The sequence below is a fragment of the Astyanax mexicanus genome, chromosome 17 (genome assembly GCF_023375975.1).
Source record: "Astyanax mexicanus isolate ESR-SI-001 chromosome 17, AstMex3_surface, whole genome shotgun sequence".
Taxonomy (NCBI): Eukaryota; Metazoa; Chordata; class Actinopteri; order Characiformes; family Acestrorhamphidae; genus Astyanax; species Astyanax mexicanus.
This window is the reverse complement of record NC_064424.1, coordinates 25,770,121-25,792,793: the sequence shown is the minus strand read 5'-3', so window position 1 is coordinate 25,792,793 and position 22,673 is coordinate 25,770,121. Positions and strand designations below refer to the sequence as shown.

Below are 22,673 nucleotides of genomic sequence, written 5' to 3'. Positions count from 1 at the left end.
TTCCTAAGTCCAACATTGAATGTGAGGTGTTTAAAAACTTCTGCAGCACTGCTGTCTGATCCACTTGTACTACAACACCACACACTATCACCACATCAGTCCCACTGCCATGCTAAGGATCTAAAGATTAGCCACAATGATCCATAGTGATTCCTACTCTGCGGCATGCCCAGGCAGTTGGAACTGCTGTGAGTTCTTTTAGAAGCCCATTATTAGAATACCAAAATTCCCTCATTTGTTTTTCTGTATATTTGATCTTATTGTAACAATGACTGAGGAGGTCAATCTCAACACTCTTTCTTGTTACTTATAATATTTCTTAGATCTTATTTATTTTTAAAATACAAGTTTTGGGAAAATTACTAAAATGTGTTCTCATGTTATTAGCATAGCCACAATTTAGCTATTTTCATGTTTTTGCTAAAAACTCAGTCACTCATAACATAAAGAGTAACAGGACTAACAGGGGTCAGGGGTGAGCTCCAGTAACAAACCTGAAATTGATCAAATTTATTATCATGCAATTTATTAAAGAAATTGATAAATAATGAACCAAACAGAATAGGAAAAAGGTTTTTACATTAACTAATATTTATATGAATAAATCAATAAACCAGGGAACTCTACTCACTCCTGTTACTGGAACTCTCTCCTGTTACTGGCACTTAGTCCCGTTACCGGCACCCAGTCCTGTTACTGGCACTTACTCCTGTTACTGTCACTCAGTCCTGTTAATCTTTATGTTATGGGTAACAGGACTAAGTTTTTAGCCTAGAATTAGCAAAAACATGAAACATGGCCATGCTAATAGCAAACGTGATTTTCCCAAAATTTGTATAAAATAATAATAATAAGATTTAAGAATTAATTTAGGAACAAGTGTCATAAGTAAGTCATAGTTACAATAAGATCAAATATACAGAAAATCAAATGAGGGAACTTAATTTTGGTCTTCTCATGGTCTTCAGAGGAACCAGCTATTGTCACTTCCTGTTGTAGATGTGACTTGTAGAATGTTCCAGATTTTTCAGATGGTAATATAAAACCCAGGGACACAACTAAAATGTGCATATTATCTTAAGGATTAATTATGAAAAAATTAAAGCATACATGGGATTTGGAATCACACAACTATGTATAAAAATTTTATCTGAAGAATTTTAATAATTATATTTCATGGTAAAGTTTATAGTTTGAGAGTGGGGACAGCGTTCTAAGTAGTTTTTTTTTTTATTAATGTTTTAATTACAAATCTTACTTTTGCAACCAGGTCAAGGTACAAAAAAACTATGCTAAATAATAAAATTTATTAAAAAATTGTTTTGTGTGTACATTTATACATGTAATTTCTTGGGGACAGAAATGGCACAGATCCTGCGGAATATGCCTCGTAGTTAATAAGGAACGACAACAATGTATTTATAAGAAACATTATTAAGATGAAGAGGGTACAATTGTTTAACTTTTTAATTAAATAACACATGGAGAAAATAATGTTTAAAAAGTGAAACTGTGACATCTAGTGCTAGACCTCGGGTAGAGCAGTAACTATTATGTAAACTATTATGGGAATTACAGTGAAAATCATCTAATCCCCTAATAAAACACAAACCTTTAGATACTTAAGATTATTACAGATATTTAAGAATATTCCAATACGACGTTAATGTGTTTATAGATCGTACAGTCCGATTAAACCTCGAGTACTAATTTAATTCAGTTTATTTCCAGAATTCTCCACTGGGAACTCAGAGAGCCGCGCTCAGGACCCTTTACCCGCCGGGCCGCTTTAGATGTTACACACAACTGAAACACGCATGGTGGCTGCGTGGATCAGAACCGATCTGTAAGAGCGATTTAAACCTTTCTGTTAGACTGATTTTCTTAATTAACGTGTTTATTTAAAAAAAAAAGATTTTTTTATTAGACACCGATTACCCCGCCAGTCTCCTTCATCGGGCTGGTTTCTGTAGTAAAGGAGCAGAACTCCAGAGTTGTGTGTGGAGTTGTGTGAAGTTGATATGGAGGAATAAGCAGCGTCTTTAAGCTTCACAGTTTAGTCGATTTGATGACTTTAAAAGAACATCTAACGATGTCTAAAGGGAAGCACAAAGGACCCAAGTCTGATGTTCGTGCTGCAACAGAGAAGCAAGCTAAAGGTCCGGATAAAAAAGGGGAGAAAAAGAAGAAGTTTTTCTTTCAGCGCGTGGACAAAAAATCTAAAGAGAAGAAAATACAGATCCTGCCACCTAAAGAGGCGCAGCAGTTTTCATCTAACTGGAAAAGCCTCCTGGAGGTGAGCTACTAAATGTTCTTCCTTGCAAAATCCATTCCTCGTTCTGTTACAATTAATGTCAATGTTCAAAACAGATTTTGAATCCTTTATATCATTCATATACAGTTCCAGTCAAAAGGTTGGACACACCTCTTCTCATTGAATGTGTTTTCTTTCTTTTAATGATCTCTTCATTGTAAATATAATATTGAAGATTATATTTAAGCTATTCAGAAACACATGTAGAATGATAATTGTAAACAAAAAGTGTTAAACAAACCAGAATATGTTTTGTACTTTAGATTCTTCTAAGTGGCTAGCTGGTCAGCTGGAATAGTTTTCTCAGTGTTTTGTGAAGGCTAAACACTTTTTTATTATTGTTTACTGTAATTCCATGTGTCCCTTAATTGTTTTTAATGTCTTTAATATTAATCTACAAAGTCCAAATTTAATTAAATAAAAAACATTGAGTGAGAAGGTGTGTCCAGGTGTGTTTGACTGGTACTGTATTTAAATTTTTTTTAACAGTTTTTTTTGTAAGAATCTGCAGGCTTAACTTTTAAGAGAATTCTGTCTCCTTATACTTGGCTAGGTTGATATTTGTCCCTTCCTTTTGTGTGTCTTGTTGTTAATATACACAGTACACAATAAATACAACAGACGAGACAATGTAACAGACCGGACAGTGCAGTACCAATACGGTGCAATGAATGTTCTGGGGAAGATAAGGTGCAGAGATATGTAACATATAGAAAATACATGATCACAGCAGTTACTGAGGTAGAAAGTTTATAGTTCTATAGAAGGAAGCGGGAAAGACTACTGATAAAGACATTTCAGTCTATTTTTGTGTGTGTGGAGAGATTGGTGGTTTAAGTACATGATGTATCAGTAAGCCCAAAAAATACACTCGATTAACAAAGGCATGTCTAAAGTGGAATGTGAACACTAGATTTAGACTGGCAACTGTAAACACAAGTTTAATGTCCCAAAAGTGATTGAAATCAAAGGTGAGCAAAAATGAATAATATATCAATATTGTATTTATCATTCTGGGCCTTGTTTTAAGTATGTGTATGTTTGCAGCTTGCACATTACAGTCTCCTTGTAGGTCTGTCTAAAATGTAGCCTAATATTGGATTTATATGGAGTTTCTGGATCCCCACCAGAGAGAATATGTTGCTGCATTTTTATATTTTTTGACTGACATTTTTTATTGTGCCTTCTTTATAATGCAGGTTCTGAACTCTAAACAGGGTGCAGACGGTAAGAAGGACTCTTCACAAAAACAAGTACAATCTAAAGCACCGAAGCCTCAGTCAGCAGTAAAGAAAGACTTCCACAAAGCTCAGCGAAAACCAGATAAACACATAAGCAAAACAGGACACGGACCAAACAAGGACCTTAAGACACCACAGAGTGTGAAAACTGAGAAGCCAGAGACGAGCAGTGTCCAGCAGACCAGCAAAAGTCCTTCAGCACCCAAACAGCATAAAGCTGAGAAGAGGAAAGCAAAGGACTGTGAAGGAGGACCTGAGAACAACAAAAAGAAGAAAGTGGAAGAGGTGGAAAAACAACCAACAGAGTATGTGTTCATGTTTTTTTATCACAATCTATAGAATCTGAAAAAACATCAGACTTGTCATTCTTAATAATGGATGCTATGATATCTACTTTGTCTTCATTTCAGTTGATAAAAGACAATTCCAATATCGATATGATCAGTTTAGATGCCTTCACCTCTGCTTTACATCATTACGCACTGATGTAGTCAGGATATGAAAGCATATTTTTTTTGCTCTTTCTGCTCATCCTTATTTCAATAAACAGCAGTACATCACCAGTCGGTGACAGATACTAAAGTAGCGTAAATTAGATCATATCACCGTTTTTTGAAACATGTTTCCTTGAGATATATATTGATACAATATCTAGTATATAATAAATAGTATATTGTTGTATACTGTATAATATACAGTAGGAGTGTAACGGTACAGAAAATGTACGATTTGGTTCTAATCTCGATATAAACCCCATGGTTCGGTATGTTTTCTGTACGGTTGGTGGAAAAAATTAAGAGGCTGGGCATTCTGTATAGCCTCTCCTTTATTAACTTCATAATAACAATTAATCTTCATTATCATGTTTTATTTTTTTGGATGGTATGTTGTAACGGAGCTTAAGCCCTTTTATTAAATGCTTGAAACCAGGGTTCTCATGAGAGGCTTCATCTTTTAGATCTTGTTGGAACAAACGCATCAGTCTTCAGTTATTTTTAAAAAATCTCAGCATTGGGTCACATAAAAATGAATTAAAATCACGATTCATTATTTTTTATGCTGGAATAGTGTAGTGTGGTCTGGCAGACTAGATCTTTTTGTTCTGTATTATAATATGTGAGAGAGAGAAAGAGAGTGTGTACGAGTGAATTATCTGCATTTCTATGTGTGCTTTCTACTTGTGTGCTCCAGCCTGCACTGTTTCCAGTCAGAGCAAAACTTCTCAGGACAGGCTATGGGCTAAGTCAGTATTGAGTTGCTAATAGCAACAGTGCTACAGTTACTCTGTCCGGGTGCAACACTTCATTAATTACGTATTATGTTCATTGGTTCCACAAGTCTCCTATAGACTGCCTGTGCCATGTGACTCCCGTACTGTCATGGTTCGTAAAGAATACATCTACCATTGCACCCCTGATATACAGTCTATACAATAATAGCCTTTACAATGTATTTAGAATTATATCGCTGTCTAAGTGTATTAGCTCTGTCGTCAGAAAGTCACAGGTTTGATTGGCAGTGTTGCCCCAGCCATCCAACATCCATCTCTTGCTGGATAGATGATCCACTCTCTTTCCTATCAGTAAGCATGATCCATGCTACTCAGTGTGGGCATCTGTTATTGGACCTAACATTAGTTATTGTCACTTATTAGGGTTCTTTTCCAAGCGTGTTGAGCGCCAGTGGGGTTGCGCTGGCAGTAGTTTGAATGAGGGAAATGGTTCATTGTAAAGCATTGATTTTAATAGTAATGACTGCATATGGGATTGTTGTGGTCCTAGTTAAAGGGTGGGACTGGGTAGCAGAATAAAATCTGCAACTCTTCTTTGATGTTTTTATTAATTTTTTTATGTACACATAATATCATATATCAGCATGCACATATTTGTGCATTTCTTATATTAATAGTTACAGTTGTGCCAGTGTTCTTTAAGCAGTGATGATGTATTGTCAAAATGATAAAAACAATTGTCACAGTACTATAAAATATTGATATAGTCAAGCTATATTGTAACGTATATCACCATTCCTCCTGAGCTCCCAACCTTATTAGTAATACAGATTGATGAAATACTGGTGGTGTTTTGTCTGATTAATGTCCAGAAGATATAATAATAAACTCTCACATTTTTTAGGATGGATCTCTGGTTTGATGACGTCGACCCCAATGATATTGAGGCCACACTGGGCGCAGAGGCTGCTGAAATCATGAGGAAGAGGAACGGCTCATTGAAGAACAATGTGGAGAGTACAGAGAGTGTGTTGGTGAAGGAGCGTGCTTTTGAAGGGTATGCTTTCACATCTGCCCATTGTTGCTACTGTATGCATCAGGGTTGCCACCAAAGAACCAAAATTCAGTCGGATCAAAAGAGGTGGTCTTGCTTTAAATTAACTGAACCATGGTTTGGTTTGTTTGCAGTTAATTTTTTTTTTTTTTTTGATGAATTTTATTTAAGATATTTATTTAATTTTAGGAAGTGTAGGTAGGCTATCATTTTCCATAAAATAAAAAAATAAGAAAAAACAGTGTTGTGCCACATTCTGATAGTTCACATGCTTGTAGCTGTAGAGGCTCAGAAGATTTTCTTATTTATGATCATAAATAAAAGGAATCTGTTACTCATTCTACTCATTCTGTAAGGTTATAAGAGCATTGGTAAATCTTAGGTTGGTCTTCTTTAACCCACATTTGGCATCTTTGGTAGGTACTGAATATTATACTGAGGTTCACTGCATATAGGGGACACTTTACAAGCCCCATCTGATGTTTTGGAGATCCAGTCATTTAGCCATCACATCACAAAGTTTTTTTTTTTTTTTAAATAAAGTGTTGGTTCTGAAATTTAAGCTCAGTGTTTTTTTTTTCCTCCACTTGTAAGTGGTGCTAATGTTATGGGTAATCGATGTGTACTTGTTTCTGAAGTACTTGTGCATGTTCCTATTTATTGTATATCTCTAACGATACATTCTACTATTTTTCTCTTATTTTTTCAACGGACAGACTGACGTCAGCAGTTGCCATGGACTGTGAGATGGTGGGAGTAGGGCCAGACGGAGAGGAGAGTATAGTTGCACGTGTTTCCATTGTGAACCTGTTCGGAAAGTGCGTCTACGACAAATACGTTAAACCCACAGAGAAAGTCACCGACTACCGGACCGCCGTCAGCGGCATTCGACCAAAGGACATAGAAAACGGTCAGTGAGAGTAAAGAGTTGCAAATTCTAAACTAAGCCCACGCTTTCAGATTCTTTATTTATTGTGTAATGGTCATTAACTTACCGTATTTTTCGCACTAAAAGACGTACTATAAGCGTCTATTTTCTGGTTTATTTTCATACATAAGGCGCACCAGATTATAAGACACACGATACGACACTAGAAAGGCACAGGGGTGTCCCCATGTTTTGCATCTAATTCAGCAGGTTTTGTTAAGAAAACAGAACTGTAAAAAAAAAAAAAACATTTTCTTCTTAGTCAAACGAGCACAGGGTGTTAATCTACATGCAGGCTACAGTCCGATATAATTTGCTCTGAACAGGAAAAGAATTAGTGCGGTTAGCGAATATTTTTTAATGCTATTTGACTGATATTATTGTAGTTATTATGATCGAAATTATGTTTTTCAGGAGAGAGCTTCAACACAGTTCAGAAGGAAGTGGCTGAGATTCTGAAAGGAAGGATATTGGTGGGACATGCTGTTCATAATGACTTAAAGGTGCGGTTCCCTGAGCTGGTGTCTTAATGTAAACAGTATAAAAAGTGTGAACACTTTTCTTCGTACATGCTAGTTCTATGTGCTAGTAGATTTTAATTGACGTGTGTAGTAGTTGTGTAAAGAACTATTGATATTTTGCAATATTGTATTGATTTTCAAACACCCAGTAGCTTTTTTTTTTTTTTTTTTTTGTAACGATTGGTGTCAGACAGTGATTTATTTAATGTTGTGTTTAAGTCCTGCCCACTGGAGCAGTTTTGGATTTTGTTCTCAGATCCCACTGTTTTGATTTCATAAAAAGTAAACTTTTCTTTTATTCAGATTTAATAAATATTTTTAGATGTTTTTTCACATTTTTTATATAAATGTTCACAATATATTGCCTTGCTTACAGTTTTACAAAATATAACTAATATATTAAGCCATAACTCCTGTATTATGATAGACATCTATATAAGATATTTTTTCTTTCCCTTCTCGGCCAGATTTTGTTTTTGGACCACCCAAAGAAGAAGCTCAGAGATACTCAGAAATATAAGCCATTCAGAAGAATTGCAAAGGTACTAACACATTGATGACTATTATATTATGACAGGGATAAAGATGGTTTAGCATCACTAATTTATTTTTTAATAATTATGTATTTTCCTTACATATTTTCTGTAACCTGTAGATTTAGTGACCGATAAAATCTCTGGACTGAATGTCTGAAAACGTATCCTGTATATTATTTTTAAAAATGTTGCTTGATTACATTTTTATTATTGAAATGTAATGCATGACAAAATCATTATTGCTCATCTTGTTTTAAGTAGTAAATCAATTTAGCACCCCTGTGTGATATTAATTGCTTATGTATATTATTGATAGATTATTTAGTTACAATAAAGCATAGTTATGGTTGTTTAACTTGTATGTTCCAGTTTACATACTCACAATACACAATAGATTAATATTCAACCTGTCAGTTTAATTTGCTCTCTTTTGGCATCAAATTTGATTAATAAGTTTGGTAAATAAGAACCAGACAGTCTTTATTGATATCTTTTACCTCTCACACAGAGTGCACGTCCAGCGCTGAGGGTTCTTTGTCAAGAGGTCCTGCATGTGAAAGTGCAGCAAGGCGAGCACTCGTCTGTACGTATTCTTCTGACCTGCTTTTGTTTTTCTTTTCTCCAACAGCTGTTTTTATACACTAACATTTGCTTTTACATTTTGAAATGCTGAAGGGTAGAATGGTGAATGGTAGATGAAATGTGTATTATATTATAAATATTTTTTGGTAAAGCCTAATCAATCACAAAATAATATGTACAGAACTGGGCAAAGGTCAAACACCATGCATAAATTATTTTATTTCCAGTAAAATAGCCTTTAAGCACAAGTTCAGTTGACAGTAGGTAGTTTTGTGAAAATTAGTTAGAAGATGCAAGATTTAGAACATAAAGCAACATGTTCAAAACCTGATTCCAGAACACAGAGAAAATGGTCTGTAACTTAGTTTTAAAGCCTGGTAGAACAAAAACACCACCCATCATATATACATATATGGAGTGTGTCCATCCTTCTATGCTGTAAAGCTGTTCAATAAGGTATAAAAAAACTATCCCTAAAGATAATAGGACACTCCCACCCACCACCATGTTTAAAAGATGAAGTGGAATGCATTGGATCTTGGGCAGAAAGTGTAGAACAGTTTCTAAGCATGCTATCTGTATTACAGGGAAATGGGGGGAAAAACTAAACTCTAGTCTTTGTTTCTGAAGCTTCTTAGGCTTTTTGTTTAATATATATTTTTGTCTGTGAATAATAAAAAAAACGTAATGACTGAAGGGTGATCTTTGTAACTAAAATAAAGAATTTGTGTTTTGGTAACAGGTATGTGGCTAATTGTGTGTTTTTACGTGTTACAGGTGCAGGATGCCCAGGCTACTATGAGGTTGTACACTCTGGTAAAATCACAGTGGGAGGCGGAGCTTAAAGCCAGCAGGGGTTCGAACAAACCTGGAGCAAAAAGTGCTCCTGCGAACAACTCCAACAATGAACAGACAGACTAGCAGAAAGCTGTTCTAACTGGTTTCAGAACAGTTCAGGAACCCATAAGAGACTAAACTGAAACCCAGACATATATACTGAGGTCTAAATGCTTTTCAGTATAGAACCCAAATGGGACAAGGCACATGTTGCTTCAGTGATTTCCCCACTTCAGAACAGAATGTGACGTTTATCCCTTGTACATGTTGTTTGATGCATGTCTTCAGCTCATTACTTCATAGGTAACAGAGCTTGTTTGTGCATACATTTGCACACTAGTATATTTTATAGCAAATGTTTTATTGTATATTTCTTTGAGGTTCTCCCACATCAAAAATATATGATATTAAAAGAAATGTAAAATCCGTTTGGTTTCTTTTCATACTTTCTTCTCATACCTGGTGTTTCCAGGAGTCTGTGACTGTGGCATACGTTTTCATTGTATGGTACCTTTTAAAAAACACTTTTAATGCAGTGTATAAATACTGCTCAAGGTTACATGGTTCAGTCACCACACTGTACTGTCCATTGTAAGGAAAATGCAATGTAAAACCTTATATTTTATGTTTTGCTTTTATAAAGGAAAAAAGCCAGCTTTTGTATAGTGTCTTCCTATTTAGCCTTTGGAATTTAATAGGGTTGGCCTACCCATTACATTTTAAACTATAAGCAAGTTTAATTAAAGCATATATGTATATGTACATTTTCATAAGACATTTATTTAAGACATTAGAGTCTAAACATAATAATTGTAAGGGTTTTGTGCACTATTCTGCGGTAAGGTGTTCTTTTTTATGTGGTAGTAAGTGGCATGAGAAAGTTGCGGATATATAAAAGGTTATATATATAAAAGGGGATTCTTCCCCTTTTCCCTGCAACTCTGTTCCAAGTGGAAGTACTACCCTCAAAAACAAGGGGTAGGGGTAAAAGAGAAATAGGATTAAGACTTAGACTCCCCTGACTGATAAAATAATTGCTACCCTGTCGTTTAAAAAAATGTCATGGTATAGTAGTATGTAAATTGATCATGAAACATCACTGATAGCAGGTGCCAAATGAATGGGACATTATATTTCTGAGGTTTTGCAGGCATTTAACATTCCTTAAAGTAACAGTGTAACATGCACTGGAAACATATCTTAGAGGGCATTACCACCCACAGTGGACACAAAAAAGTTGTGATCGCTAACAAAAACGAACAACATAACAAAAACCGAAAGTAATAAAAACATTTTTGTTACATGAAACTAATAGGGAAAAAAAACAGTAACTAACTGGAACTAAATTAAGTGTTTATAAAACTAACAGAAATTATAGGTAGAATATGCTTTGTTTTCATGTTAATTTATTTTAAAGCTTTAGAAATGTTGGTGAAAACTATTAAAACCTGTAGAGTTAGTTGGGTTTCTGAGTTTGAGTTGTTTTTCCATCTGGTGTGATGTGTCTCATGGATAGGTCTTTATTTTCATATTAATTTGTGTTCTAGCCTATTGGCTGTTTTAATATTTTTTAAATGATTTATTTTGTTGAGTATTTATTACACAATACATTTTTTAATCCTGCACCTCACAAATAACCCAATGCATTAAAAATTAAATTAAACTAATACTAAAACTAAGCATTAATCACAAATGACAAACTAATAAAAACTAGCAAACCACCTCTAAAAAAATATTAAAACTAACTGAATTGGAGGAAAGGTCAAAATGAAATAAAATTAAACTATAACCAAAAAATCTACTCTATATCTAAACAATTATATTATATTATATTACAACCTTGGGACACAATAAATATGTCAGTGTATATCCCACAATAGCTTGACAAAAAGCTACAATGTAAAACATGAAAAGACAACATGGCCAGCTGTAAAAGGCAGATGGGTTTATTCTGTAGTGCATGAAGAAAACAAACAAAAACATACACTAAAAGAGTCCGAAACGTCAGAAAAGGTCCAGTTTACACTGTTCATATTTAAAACACTCTTCTCATTTACACAACACAACTCTACACACACATGCATACACACACATTTGGAGCACAACCAGAACACAAAATATCGGAAGGAAAATCAAGACTTTGCTTCATGCTTTTGAATGATTTTGGTTTCTTTCCCCTGTAAAAGTAGTGCAGTGTATGTGCTTACAGAAACATTAGCACTCACCAAGCCTAACAACGCTAACATGCGTTAAGCTGCTGTGCGCAGCCAGTTAGCATGATGCTATGTTGGTTGGTTTCTGTGTCATTAGCATAGTTAGCTAGTATTTACGGGTGAGAACTTTAGCTACTAATAATAACTTGGCTGAAAATAAATGAAAATTAGCAAAGTCTAGCAAATTTTGCAAGCCTTCAGCTAATAGGCAGCCAACTAGTTAGCTTGTTAGCTTTGTTTGTTTTTAGCTCAATATGCAGTGAAATGGCTTTACCAGGGTGAAATGTGAAGAAAAGTGTCAGTTTTCGAGCCTACAATTTCGGAAAATATTAAGTTTCGTTTTTTGTTCAGTAGTCAGAAAACACAAACTTGGTAATAGCTCTGTGGGAAGTAGAATCATGCACTACGAATAATATATTAGGTTTTGTGTGAGAAGATAACTCTGTAAACTTCAACATCTGAAAAAAGTTGTTGCAAACGGAGGACCAGTGACTTGTACCGATTACAGAGATTTATATTGTAAGTTTACTACGTACTGTTATATTTACAATGCAGCATTATCCATAATTCACAATTAGTAACATATACTGCCAACAAACAGCCTGATTAGCACACTCTTACTACTGGAACATTTTCGATAAAGGGCTTGATAAGCATCTATGCTGCACGGTTTTGTGTTTTACTTGCTTTAATATTCTTATCAGGTGATTATCAAGTCCTTAAGGAGGTCAGTCAAGGACAATGCATGAGGTCCAAAGACTATATGATGCTAACAGGCATAGCAATTGGTGTGTTCTGGTTTAGAATCAACAGAGAGAGAGAGAAGGTTTGGATTTAGGCTTTTAAAAGGGAGTATGAGACTAGGCCTGTCACGGTAACGATTTTTGGATGAAATTAGGTCTCAGAAATGACGGCGATGAACAATATTTGTCACTTTAAGATTATTTTATGCCACTGATATCATAATGATATAATATCATAGTATTATTATTACATCAGTGGCATAAAATATAAAATATATCATAACGTGACAAATATTGTTCTGACATTAAGACATTAGTATTGGAATAAACAAATGGTGTTTAAGTAATTCTAAATAAATAAAACACATTGTTAAACAGGTGACATTCACATTAATTTGTTCATCTTGCTAAGTAAACACAATGGGCTACAAAATGACAGCAAAAAATATTGAGGTCATGTCCACATATTGCTTTCCAACTCAAAAGCGTAATTGAATTATCATGACAGGCCCAGCGGAGACAGCTGGTTTGCTTGCTGGTTGAGTTTTAATTCTTGCTGGTTTATTGTGGCATTGAAAATTAAAAAGTCAGAAGCTGATGGTACGCTAAAAGTCTGTTTTTTTTATCTAATGTCCTTTTTTCATTTCATTTTCCACATTGTTCCACGTGTCTTCTTGTTTTGTGCACCACAAGCATGCTGAGATTTTTTTTTTTGTAACAAAAGGTACCTAAAACATATGCTTTGACTAAATTTTTTATCCTAGTAGTCAGACAATGTCAAGCACAAGCTGAACCTGATATTTAGTTTAGCCTGTCGATTTTTATATTACCTGCCAGAAGTGACTTAAACCTGATTTTGAGTCTCTGATGTTTGGTTGCTTTGGTTGCGTTCATATGTCAAGCTTGATTAATCAGTTCTGATTATTTTTGCAAAGATCAGATTTATTAAAAGTAAGAACTTTATGTATCTGTAGTGTGAACAATTGATTAAGACTGCTAAAACATCATTCTCCCAGTTTGGAGAGAATGGGTTGCATTTAGCTAACCCAGCTAATCGGACTGAACTCAACAGCTACTAACTGAAAACTGAGACAGCAGCTAACGGCTAACACAAAACATCACACCACCACAGAGCAGAGGTACAAGTCATTCTCGGTTTAGAAGAAAAAGAGCCCTTCAGGTCAGGGACCTTGGTAAAAGATGGCTTTAAGAGAAGACTAAAGTCCCTGAATGTGGGAGCAAAAACTAGCAAAGCTACCACCTGCCCTTCTAACAACAGGATAGCAAACACACCTCATACACAGGTTAGCATGCGGCTAACCTCAGACTAGTTCTTGTAAACACACTGGTCTGGCCTCTTGAACATTCTCAGTACCCCAAATCGCTTAGGTTAGTGCACTACAACACTTTTTAAACTTTGTTAAGGTCCAGAAGTAGGTAAACGTCCGACAAACATTGCACTTCAGTCTTAGCTACACTCTCTTAGGTTAGAAATGCTAGAACGAGTGCGAGCAGGGTTTTTTGTTTTTGGAATTAGAGCAGCATAGCAAGCTTACAATCATTTCTTTAAAAGAGGAGCATTTCTTTAAAGTGTTGCAGCAGAAAACATTGTGTCAAAGGCAGGTTAGTGACAGAACAACTTTCACACACAGTCACGAGAGCTAGCCATATAGCTAACACTCTCTTTATGCGATCTAAAACACCAATCACACCATCCTGCTTACAAAGAAACCACCAAAATTAGAGGTGGTTTTTCCAATGATGGCTAATGGCCAGTGATAATTAGTTTATTTTTCTGTTTTCCTGATGAATTAAGACCACAGTATTCTAATGCCTTGTGGATTTTTTTTTAGACAAGTTGAATAGTTGCTGATGGAATCTTTAGGTGTCTCTTGTGGCCACCACTCAGCCAATTCCTATTAACAGGCACAAGTTTTAATGGTTCCATTGCATCTTATGTTTCCAGTGATTCTCTATCAGCAGGCCAATCACACATACACTTTCACTGGAGGCGAGAAATTAAAGAAAATTACAGTTCCCAACAAAAAATAGCAGAATAACTCCTAATAATATGACGTCAGAATAGAAAAGCAAACACCTGCAGTGACTATTGGTTTGACCATAAATACAGAAGATGGACAGAAGGTGACATTTGCTTTAGGAACATGCAATCAGATCTTCTGCAGAAAACTGGGTGTTGAGGTTCCTTCTGAGTTCATAAATTACTGATTATAAATATGAAAAAGACGTAAAACAGAACAAAAACCAACACAACGGAGGGAATAAATACAGAATTCAAACATGGATTTCAAACCTGATGTTAAAAAAAAGGTGTTTTTAAATAACCTTCCAATAAAAGGACAAACGGACAAGGAGGTCAAGAATAGGGCAGGAGAGGTAGAAGAATGAGGGCCAACAAAGGAGAAGAAGGTTGAAGGTGGGGTCAAGGAGCCACAGCCTCTGTTGTGCCAGCCAACTTTTCCTCGTCAGCCTGTTTCTGGTGCTGCAGTCGGGCGTAGCTGACAGCATCGCCCCTGAGACGAGAGAGAGAAAAAAAAGAGAGAGAGAGAGAGAGGGAGAGAGAGAGAGAGAGAGAGAGAGGGGGAGGGTATGTGAGTGAGTCAGTGTATTAGGGAGACGTTAGCATGGGACAGTGTCTTTAAAATATAATATGTTAAGAAAATTTGTATTTAAATGAAATACAGACAATGTTAAAAAAAAAACATCAAAACAAACAGTATTAATATTAAAGAAAATAGTAGTTAAAACAATTAAGATGTCATAAACAGACATTAAGAGACAAGAAAGGCAATTTGTGAGTATTTACACATCACATGCACAGTTTTTATTCACAGTCTAGCATTTTACACAAGATACATACTGATTCGATCCCAATATCCTTATATGATATGATTCAACACTACAATACAGACTGGTTTTGAATGCCTGTATTCTGATTATATGTGATAATAAGCCTTAAGATTTAATGATGTGTAATAAATTTTAGGACATGCAGGATTTTCTCACTTCTTTCCGAGGGAGGCGAGACCGTAGAGCACTCCTGTGGCGAAGGCAATGGCGTTTCCAAAAAGAGTGGTGATGGAAAAACTCAGAAAGACTGGGAAGAGTGCCATCCTGGCAAGAGAGAGAAAGAGAGAGAGAGAGAGAAAGAGAGAGAGAGAGAGAGAGAGAGACTGTTTAATAGAGAACTAAATGGCGACTCTATCAGCTTGACAGAGATAATGTACTGTATTATTTGCTAACTGGTTTTAATGGTGCACTACAACCAATACAGAAATATTATATTACATATATTTAATTATAATATCATATGTAAACACATAATATAACAATGTTGCATTATATTTGTGATGAATTATCACAACTATGCATCTTATTTACCATCCAAACCTACCAGTGATCCTACACACCTCTTCTGTTTTATATGCCATAATGTTATGAGGAAAGTAAAATAGTGGCAAATCTGTATGTTACGACCCCTGGTCGTATTGGTTTTTCTAGACATATAACCTTTTGGGACTATTTTGCGGGACAACATTCTGCAAGTATCCCTCCTCAATGTATCAATAATAAAACTGTTTACACCTAAACTTTATCATAAGGTAAAGTTGTGAAGTATGTGAAGACTGAAAGTTTAAAAATGTTGACCACAAAGAAATACTAAGATATTTGTATCTGTCAAGCTCTATGTTCCCATCACACACCTCCCTCTTTCACTCTCTCACTCACCCGCAGTAGAGCAGTGCTTTCTGCCAGGGACGCATGCGGTCTGCCCGGTCAGCCACAGCATTCGCAAACTCCACAAACTGACAGCAGAACGGCACCTCGCAGATAAACAACACACACGCCGTCAACCTGAGAAAACACACAGACACAGAGTTCAGTATGTTAACCCTTTACATTGTAGACTTCAAATTAAAAGTTAGTTGGTGCCAAATAATCAGTAGGTATTGCCTAATTAGTCTTAAAAATTCGTTGTAATCCTCAAGTAGTAGGTACTGAATAATTATGTACACATATATATGAATAATAAATATATACTGAATTATTGGATTATAAATAATTAATACGTTTTGATAACCTTGCAGGTAGTGAATAATTTCTAGGTGCTAAATACAATACTAAATAATCAGGTAGTTTTTGCTGAATAATTAGTACATTCTAATAAATTAGTAAGTTACTGGAATACTGAATAATTAGTGGGCACTGACAAATTAGGACTTATTAAATAACTGATAGATACTGAATAGTAAGTAGGAACTGAACAATACTTCATTATTTAATCATTAAAGGCTACTTATTATAGAATAATTTGCATACTTACAAAAGTACACAAAAGTACATAAGTATATTTTTTTATACTTACACCATCCAGACTCCTGCAGCAATATTTAAGGGGTGCACTGTCACACAGTTCCAGACCCCCATCACCGCACATGCTAAAAAAAGAGAGAAAGAATCAGTTAATGCAAAAAAGCTCCCCAATATCACAGAGTTGGGATGTTCCTTTACGATTATTGTTGGCTTGCTCTATTCTAAGTGCTGTAATGTTGAATATGATCTGATTATGATCCCGTTCTGAATCTCAAATCACAAACTGCACCAAGCAAAAGTATTTACCCATTGGTTACTGGTAGTAAATCTGGACTTGACCTATTTGCTGGCATATTTTATGCTTATTTTGTATTGTGTTTAATATTTCCAGTTTGAATGACTCAAAAATAAATAAATAAATAAATAAAATGGTAAAAAAAATAAATAAATAAAAATACACGTGTCAGGGATATCCAGAAGACGGACTCAGAGTGGGTGAACAGGTCACACACATTTTGGAGGCTTTGTTGAACAACTGTATAAGTCACTGGGGTTACGGAACAGAGAGCTATTCATTGGGGCTGCGGCTGAACACACACACACGCAGTTCACACTGATGCTCTGTTTCTACTGAATAATACTGAATACATTGTGAATCCCTTCTGCTCTCGTTAACTGTGCATGCAGTTAAAACTGGGTGTACATTTAAATTTGTGGTAGTTTTGGTATTTTTTTTTTCCCCAATCAAATTTTTGTTTGCAGCCCTAGATATTAAACAGCCACTACTTGCTGATGTGTTGAAATAAAAAAATGGGAAAGTAAATAGACAGTATGTGATAGTATTGCCATATATAGTCGATTACAAAAGATGTTGACTATAAATTTCAGTGTCGATTATTCGTTCATTTACATTTAAAATAAACTACACAATATGCTGGATACAGAAATGCAGTTGGGGACGACTCATTTTATTAAAGCCGAAATATGCCCAAATATAACAGATTATATATTTACTCAAAATATCAGCATGTTCCACATTTAAATGTCTTTCAGGCATTTACAGGACATTTAAATCTTACATTTTGCTGGAGAGCAGAGAGCTTTAAGGTAGAGACTGCAGAGATGGCATGACAAGAATAATTGCTGACTAATCAAATAATCAACAAATTAGTCAACAACAAAATAATCATTATCTGCAGCCCTAGAAAGTAGTTCTAGTTGATGTGTTGAAACTAGAAAAATGGGCACGTGTAAGAATATCGGACCCTTTGACAAAAAAAATAAAAAATGTAATGCATAGACCACTGGGTCAGTACATCTCCAAAACTTGTGGAGTGTTCTCAGTAAGCAGTGATCAGTACCTACCAAAAGTGCTTCAAAGAAAAATAACCTGTGAAGCAGCAACAGAGTTATCAGTGCCCAAAGCTCATTAATGCTCGTGGAAGCCCCACCTCACAACTGTGAATGGTCGTCTGAAAGGGTCTCCAGAGGTCTTGTGGAGTCCATATCTCGACATTCAGAGTTGTTTGGTGGCAAGAGTGGGATCAACACAATAATAGGCAGGTGGTTTGTATTTTATGGCAAATCAGAATATATAGGGTGTGTAGACAATGCAGAGGTCCGGGTGCATGTGTGTGTGGGTGGGTGTGTTAGTTTTATGATTCAGACAAATAAAGTGATTAAATAAGTGCTGTGACTAATAACATGTGACCGCACAGAGAAGAACAATAGAGAAAAGAGTGAAAGAAAGAGAGACAGATATAAAAAAAAAAGTATGAGAAAGCACAGTTGCTATGACAGCTGCACTGGCAATGTTGATTCACTAATGAATGGTGTCTAGATTAAAATCATGATTAAAAATGTTTATGATGGTGATTCCCTGCATTTTGGAAAAGAGAAGGTAATAATTTGAAAATGGATCCCTAATTTTAGTAATTTCATAATCATACAAATCAAACCCCTCAGGTGCTACGGTTTCTTTTCAAAAGCACTGGAAAAATCCAGAAGCTGTGCTATTTACAATTTACACACCTTTTTTAGATAAAGATTGACTCGCACTGTACATGCGCAGAGACTTTTTGAATAACCAGGAGCTGGAAAGGACAGCTGCGACCTCTGAACGTCGGCTGCATTTTTCGGCTGTATATTTCTCAGAGGATACTTAACTTTGGAACAGCCTTCTATGGCATAGTGGCGAAGAAATTCATTTCTCATTTCAAGTTAATTTCTACAGTACGGAATGAAATGGAACCAATGCATTCATATGATATACAGTTGGTGTCACCTACAGCAATGGCACATTGTAAACAAGCCTGAACTCAAATGTGTACTTTCTTGAAGACACACATTTCACCAATTTTCTTATTTCAGTAACAAATACGCCAAAATTAAATCTTAACACAATATTAACTGTCTTAGCATTAGTTTCCACAAAATTCTGCACACGCCTCACCCAATCAGTAAAAAAAACGCTGACTGCTTTCCTTCTCTTTTGGGCTGCAGTATAAACTCAACATAGGCGGTTTGAAATTTGTTCTGGGAGAAGGGGCGGGCCTATAAAATGAGTAGTTGGGTCTGACTCCACCTAGATTCAGCTAGATTCACACTACACGATTTTTTAAGTTGTCATTCGTTTTGTTCTTCACACGTGACTGGTTGTGCTGTAATTATGAGTGCTTCAGTTTTTACAGTAAAATTTTTTTACAAAATACAAGATTTCTTATTGTGGAAAATCGCAGACTCACCTTACAGAAACACATTTATCATAAGAACATGCCAGAACTAAACGCACATCAAAACTAAAGATTCCAAAAAAGAGAATTTCCATAGAGGAAAATAACCGTAAAAAAATAATCGCAATGCATCCAACATGAAGGGGTTCCTATAAAGCAACTGAGTAAAATAAATGTGACTGAGTTTATAAATGTTTGGGCATTTTTATCCTGAAATATGTACTTATGTCCTCAAAACAGAACTATATCAAATGTTTCAGTACCATGGACACCATTTTTTAAGGTTTTAAACTCCGGTTCTAAGCTTTTTAAACTCAGTGCTCTAGCTAAACAACCAATTAGCTCATTGCAGTAATGCTAGGGTCTTTACTGACTAAACTACGTTTGCTGTAGAAAAATGGAAGTCTACAGGCATGCATTTTTTGCTTTACTCAGACTAGTATTTAGCAGTAAATCACTATTTTTAATTAAAATATTTAGCTTTTAGAATTCACCCCCATGAATAGAAGACTCACTCGCAAGCTCCGTCTATTTTTTAACAGTATTTTACTGATATTATAGGGAAACAGAAAGTGGTCTGACTTTCCATAAACAGCTCTGGCCATGCAGAAGATGTGTTTTGAACCTGTGGTTCTCTTTTTCTGTGATCCCATTGGCTGTGGGTAGCCACTGCTCCTGACTCCCAGTCGCCGACTGGGTCAGATATTTAGCATGCCTAAAATCTGCCGAGCACCTGCGGCTGGTCGGAGATCAGGCTTGGTGAGCGTCTTTCAATAGTTCACACAACAGGATGAGCAACGCCGAGTGATCACCGATTTTTTAGTGATCAATTAAAAATTGTTGGTTGGGCTAAAATTGTGTAGTGTGAACCTGCGACAACATTGCAGATGTTTTTGGGATTATGTCTATATCTGTCTAATGAAGCTTTTTTGGTGACCTCACACTCAAACGTCACAGAAACACTTCTTTTCTACATAAAAAAGGAATTATTTTTGCAAATATATTTGTTTTAATTAGCACTGTACATGTGCCGAATTATGGGTAACCATAACTGTTACAACTGTTGTGTCCTAAAAAGCCACACATTTCACCAATGTTCAATATTTCTGTCACAAATATGATAAAACAAATGCTAACACAATCGTGTGTGGCAAGCGTGTGAGCCTTCAGGCAATTTTATTTGCTGAAAATGAGAAATGGCTGAAATAACAAAAAAGATGCAGAGCTTTCAGACCTCAAATAATCCAAAGAAAACAAGTTAATATTCATAAAGTTCAGAAACTAATATTTGGTGAAATAACCCTGGTTTCTAATCACAGTTTTTATGCATCTTGGCACGTTCTCCTCCACCAGTCTTACACACTGCTTTTGGATAACTTTATGCCACTCCTGGTGCAAACATTTAAGCAGTTCAGCTTGGTTTGATGGCTTGTAATCATCCATCTTCAGCTTGATTAAATTTCAGAGGATTTTAAATGGGTAAAATCAAAGAAACTCATCATTTGCAATTGGTCTCTTATTTTTTTCCAGAGCTGTAAATATATATATATATATATATATATATATATATATATATATATATATATATATTTTAGTAATATGATTTTTAAAAAAGTCAGAAGAAGCACACATACCGAGGCCACCCAGCACAGCTGCGGTTTTGCAGATCCACCGGTACCACCAGGACATGCCATCCTCGTCGGCGGCTGCTGCTGCTGCTGCTTTGGGGGGAGCTGTGGCCTCCTCTGAGCTCATCTTACTGCTTAATTATTCACACCGCCACAGATCAGCCGCGCACAATGCCTGCCTTCTCCGGTGCGGCTCGAGTTAAAGTAGCGGACAGCTCCAGTGACAGGTCCGGGAGAGGGCCAGCGAGCCGGGCAGTCCGTTAACGAGCCTCCGGAGCCGGTGGTGAAGATCCAGAGGAAGGAAAAGTGAGGAATACCGAGCTGTTTATCTGTCTATCTGCCCCCGTCCTGCTTTATCATCATCACACAGACACCAACACACACAGCCGAACCGAACCCACAACTTCCCCGCCACAGAGCCCTCCGCCCTCCGCCGTGTCCGCCGCTGTAATTCTGACCCGGTTCTGTCTCTAGCAGAGCAGCTACAGCCCCAGTTTAACTGTTGTATCGGTGTATTTTAGTGGTCCATTGTCTGGCCGCTTATCTCGGAGGTTCCCTCGGTTGCGTTGCAGTGGGGGCGGAGTCTATGATACGTCGCTTTGCAACGTCATTTGTTTCACGGGCTTCAGGGTCCACCTCATTTGCGCAGTCTGTTGTAAAACCTGCTCTGTTTCTTTGTTTTATGTTAGTTTTAATTCAGCACAAATTAAATATAAATTACTGAACTTACCATTTTAACTTTTACCAATCTCAAACATTGACAAATTTCAAAAAAATATTTTACAATTCTTTAATATTTGTAATGAAGTTCTAAATAAATAAATAAACAAACAAACACCACCCAGATAACACAGTGCCAGTGAAATTAAAGTTAAATTTAGTGTTTTTATTTTTTAGGAGTCACCTGGAATAGTTTTCAGTTAACAGATGTGCTGAGTTAATTACCTGAATTTCTTGTCCTCGTAATGTATTGGAGAGCATCAGTTGTGTTGTGAAGAGGTAAAGTTTGTGTGCGTTGAAAAACTACTCAACTCAAGTAACGAAAAAAAAAGAAATGGTCAGTCAATTCGAAATATTTTAAGAACTTTGTAAGTATCCTTTAATGCAGTCACAAAGGCCATCAAAATGTTATGATGAAACTGGCTCTCATCAGGACCACCCTAGGAAAGGAAGACCAGGAGTTACTTCTGTTGCACAGGATAAGTTCATCAGAGTTACCAGTCTCAGAAGCTGCAAGTTAATAGCGTCACAGAGCATTTTGGTTTGTTTAACACTTTACTTTTATGATTTCTTCTGTGTTCCTTTATAGTTTGGTTGATTGAGTATTCATTTACAGTTTACAAAATAAAAACATTCAATGAGAAGGTGTTTCCACACATTTGAATGGTACTGTTTCCCTGGGTATAGGTTGCCTCCATGTAGATTGTACACTACAAATGCACATAGGGCCTAAATGGGACTAAAGCTGGACAATATATAGATATTTTATCATATCAAGTTAAATTTTCCTATCTTTCTTATCTTAGATTTTTCTTATCTTATCTACAGTAAGTATATAGAGAAAATAATCATTACTTAAAGAACACTGACTCATTTGTGCATTTCATTACATAAAGTATAAAAAAAATCCTTTTTAATTTAAATTGCTAATCCCAGAAACAAAACGGGTCTATGTGATGTTATATAATAATAAATACTAGTATTTGTTAATAATTTAGTATGTATTTGTGACAGTGTCTGCACAAGTGTGTGCAGATGCACACTCCCCATGCACAATT

General features: G+C 35.9%; 3 protein-coding genes across 11 annotated transcripts in view; 1 reads left to right on the top strand and 2 right to left on the bottom strand.

Moving 5' to 3' along the window:
- The window catches only part of rpl35 (ribosomal protein L35), a 657,733-nt gene that overhangs the window by 32,808 nt on the left and 602,252 nt on the right, over window positions 1-22,673 (bottom strand). The gene's annotated exons all lie outside the window — the stretch shown is intronic.
- Window positions 1,775-9,671, top strand: rexo4 (REX4 homolog, 3'-5' exonuclease). The gene is made up of 8 exons (XM_007233974.3): window positions 1,775-2,296; window positions 3,514-3,860; window positions 5,691-5,843; window positions 6,557-6,750; window positions 7,183-7,271; window positions 7,757-7,831; window positions 8,334-8,408; window positions 9,185-9,671. The coding sequence occupies exons 1-8, from the start codon at window positions 2,069-2,071 to the stop codon at window positions 9,326-9,328; spliced, it is 1,305 nt and encodes a 434-aa protein (XP_007234036.3). The 5' UTR covers window positions 1,775-2,068; the 3' UTR covers window positions 9,329-9,671.
- cacfd1 (calcium channel flower domain containing 1) lies at window positions 11,175-21,491 on the bottom strand. Of its 2 annotated transcripts, none has more exons than XM_007233975.4 (5): window positions 20,902-21,488; window positions 16,588-16,660; window positions 15,951-16,076; window positions 15,228-15,335; window positions 11,175-14,734 (listed from the first exon to the last, which is right to left on the bottom strand). In XM_007233975.4, the coding sequence occupies exons 1-5, from the start codon at window positions 21,020-21,022 to the stop codon at window positions 14,644-14,646; spliced, it is 519 nt and encodes a 172-aa protein (XP_007234037.1). In that variant the 5' UTR covers window positions 21,023-21,488; the 3' UTR covers window positions 11,175-14,643. The 2 variants fall into 2 exon arrangements, with proteins under 2 accessions (XP_007234037.1, XP_007234038.1); XM_007233976.4 differs by lacking the exon at window positions 11,175-14,734 and adding an exon at window positions 14,757-14,857 and having other exon boundaries at window positions 20,902-21,491.

Bases quoted from the DNA above. Each gene is read 5' to 3' on its own strand.
- rexo4 (XM_007233974.3), top strand. From the start codon at position 2,069: ATGACTTTAAAAGAACATCTAACGATGTCTAAAGGGAAGCACAAAGGA. The intron at 3,861-5,690 runs GTATGTGTTCAT...CACATTTTTTAG, and splicing joins GTGGAAAAACAACCAACAGA to GATGGATCTCTGGTTTGATG. The intron at 8,409-9,184 runs GTACGTATTCTT...TACGTGTTACAG, and splicing joins AGCAAGGCGAGCACTCGTCT to GTGCAGGATGCCCAGGCTAC.
- cacfd1 (XM_007233975.4), bottom strand. From the start codon at position 21,022: ATGAGCTCAGAGGAGGCCACAGCTCCCCCCAAAGCAGCAGCAGCAGCA. The intron at 16,661-20,901 runs GTATGTGTGCTT...CTCTTTTTTTAG, and splicing joins AGCTGTGCTGGGTGGCCTCG to CATGTGCGGTGATGGGGGTC. The intron at 14,735-15,227 runs GTGAGAAAATCC...CTCTCGTCTCAG, and splicing joins CTCGCCTCCCTCGGAAAGAA to GGGCGATGCTGTCAGCTACG.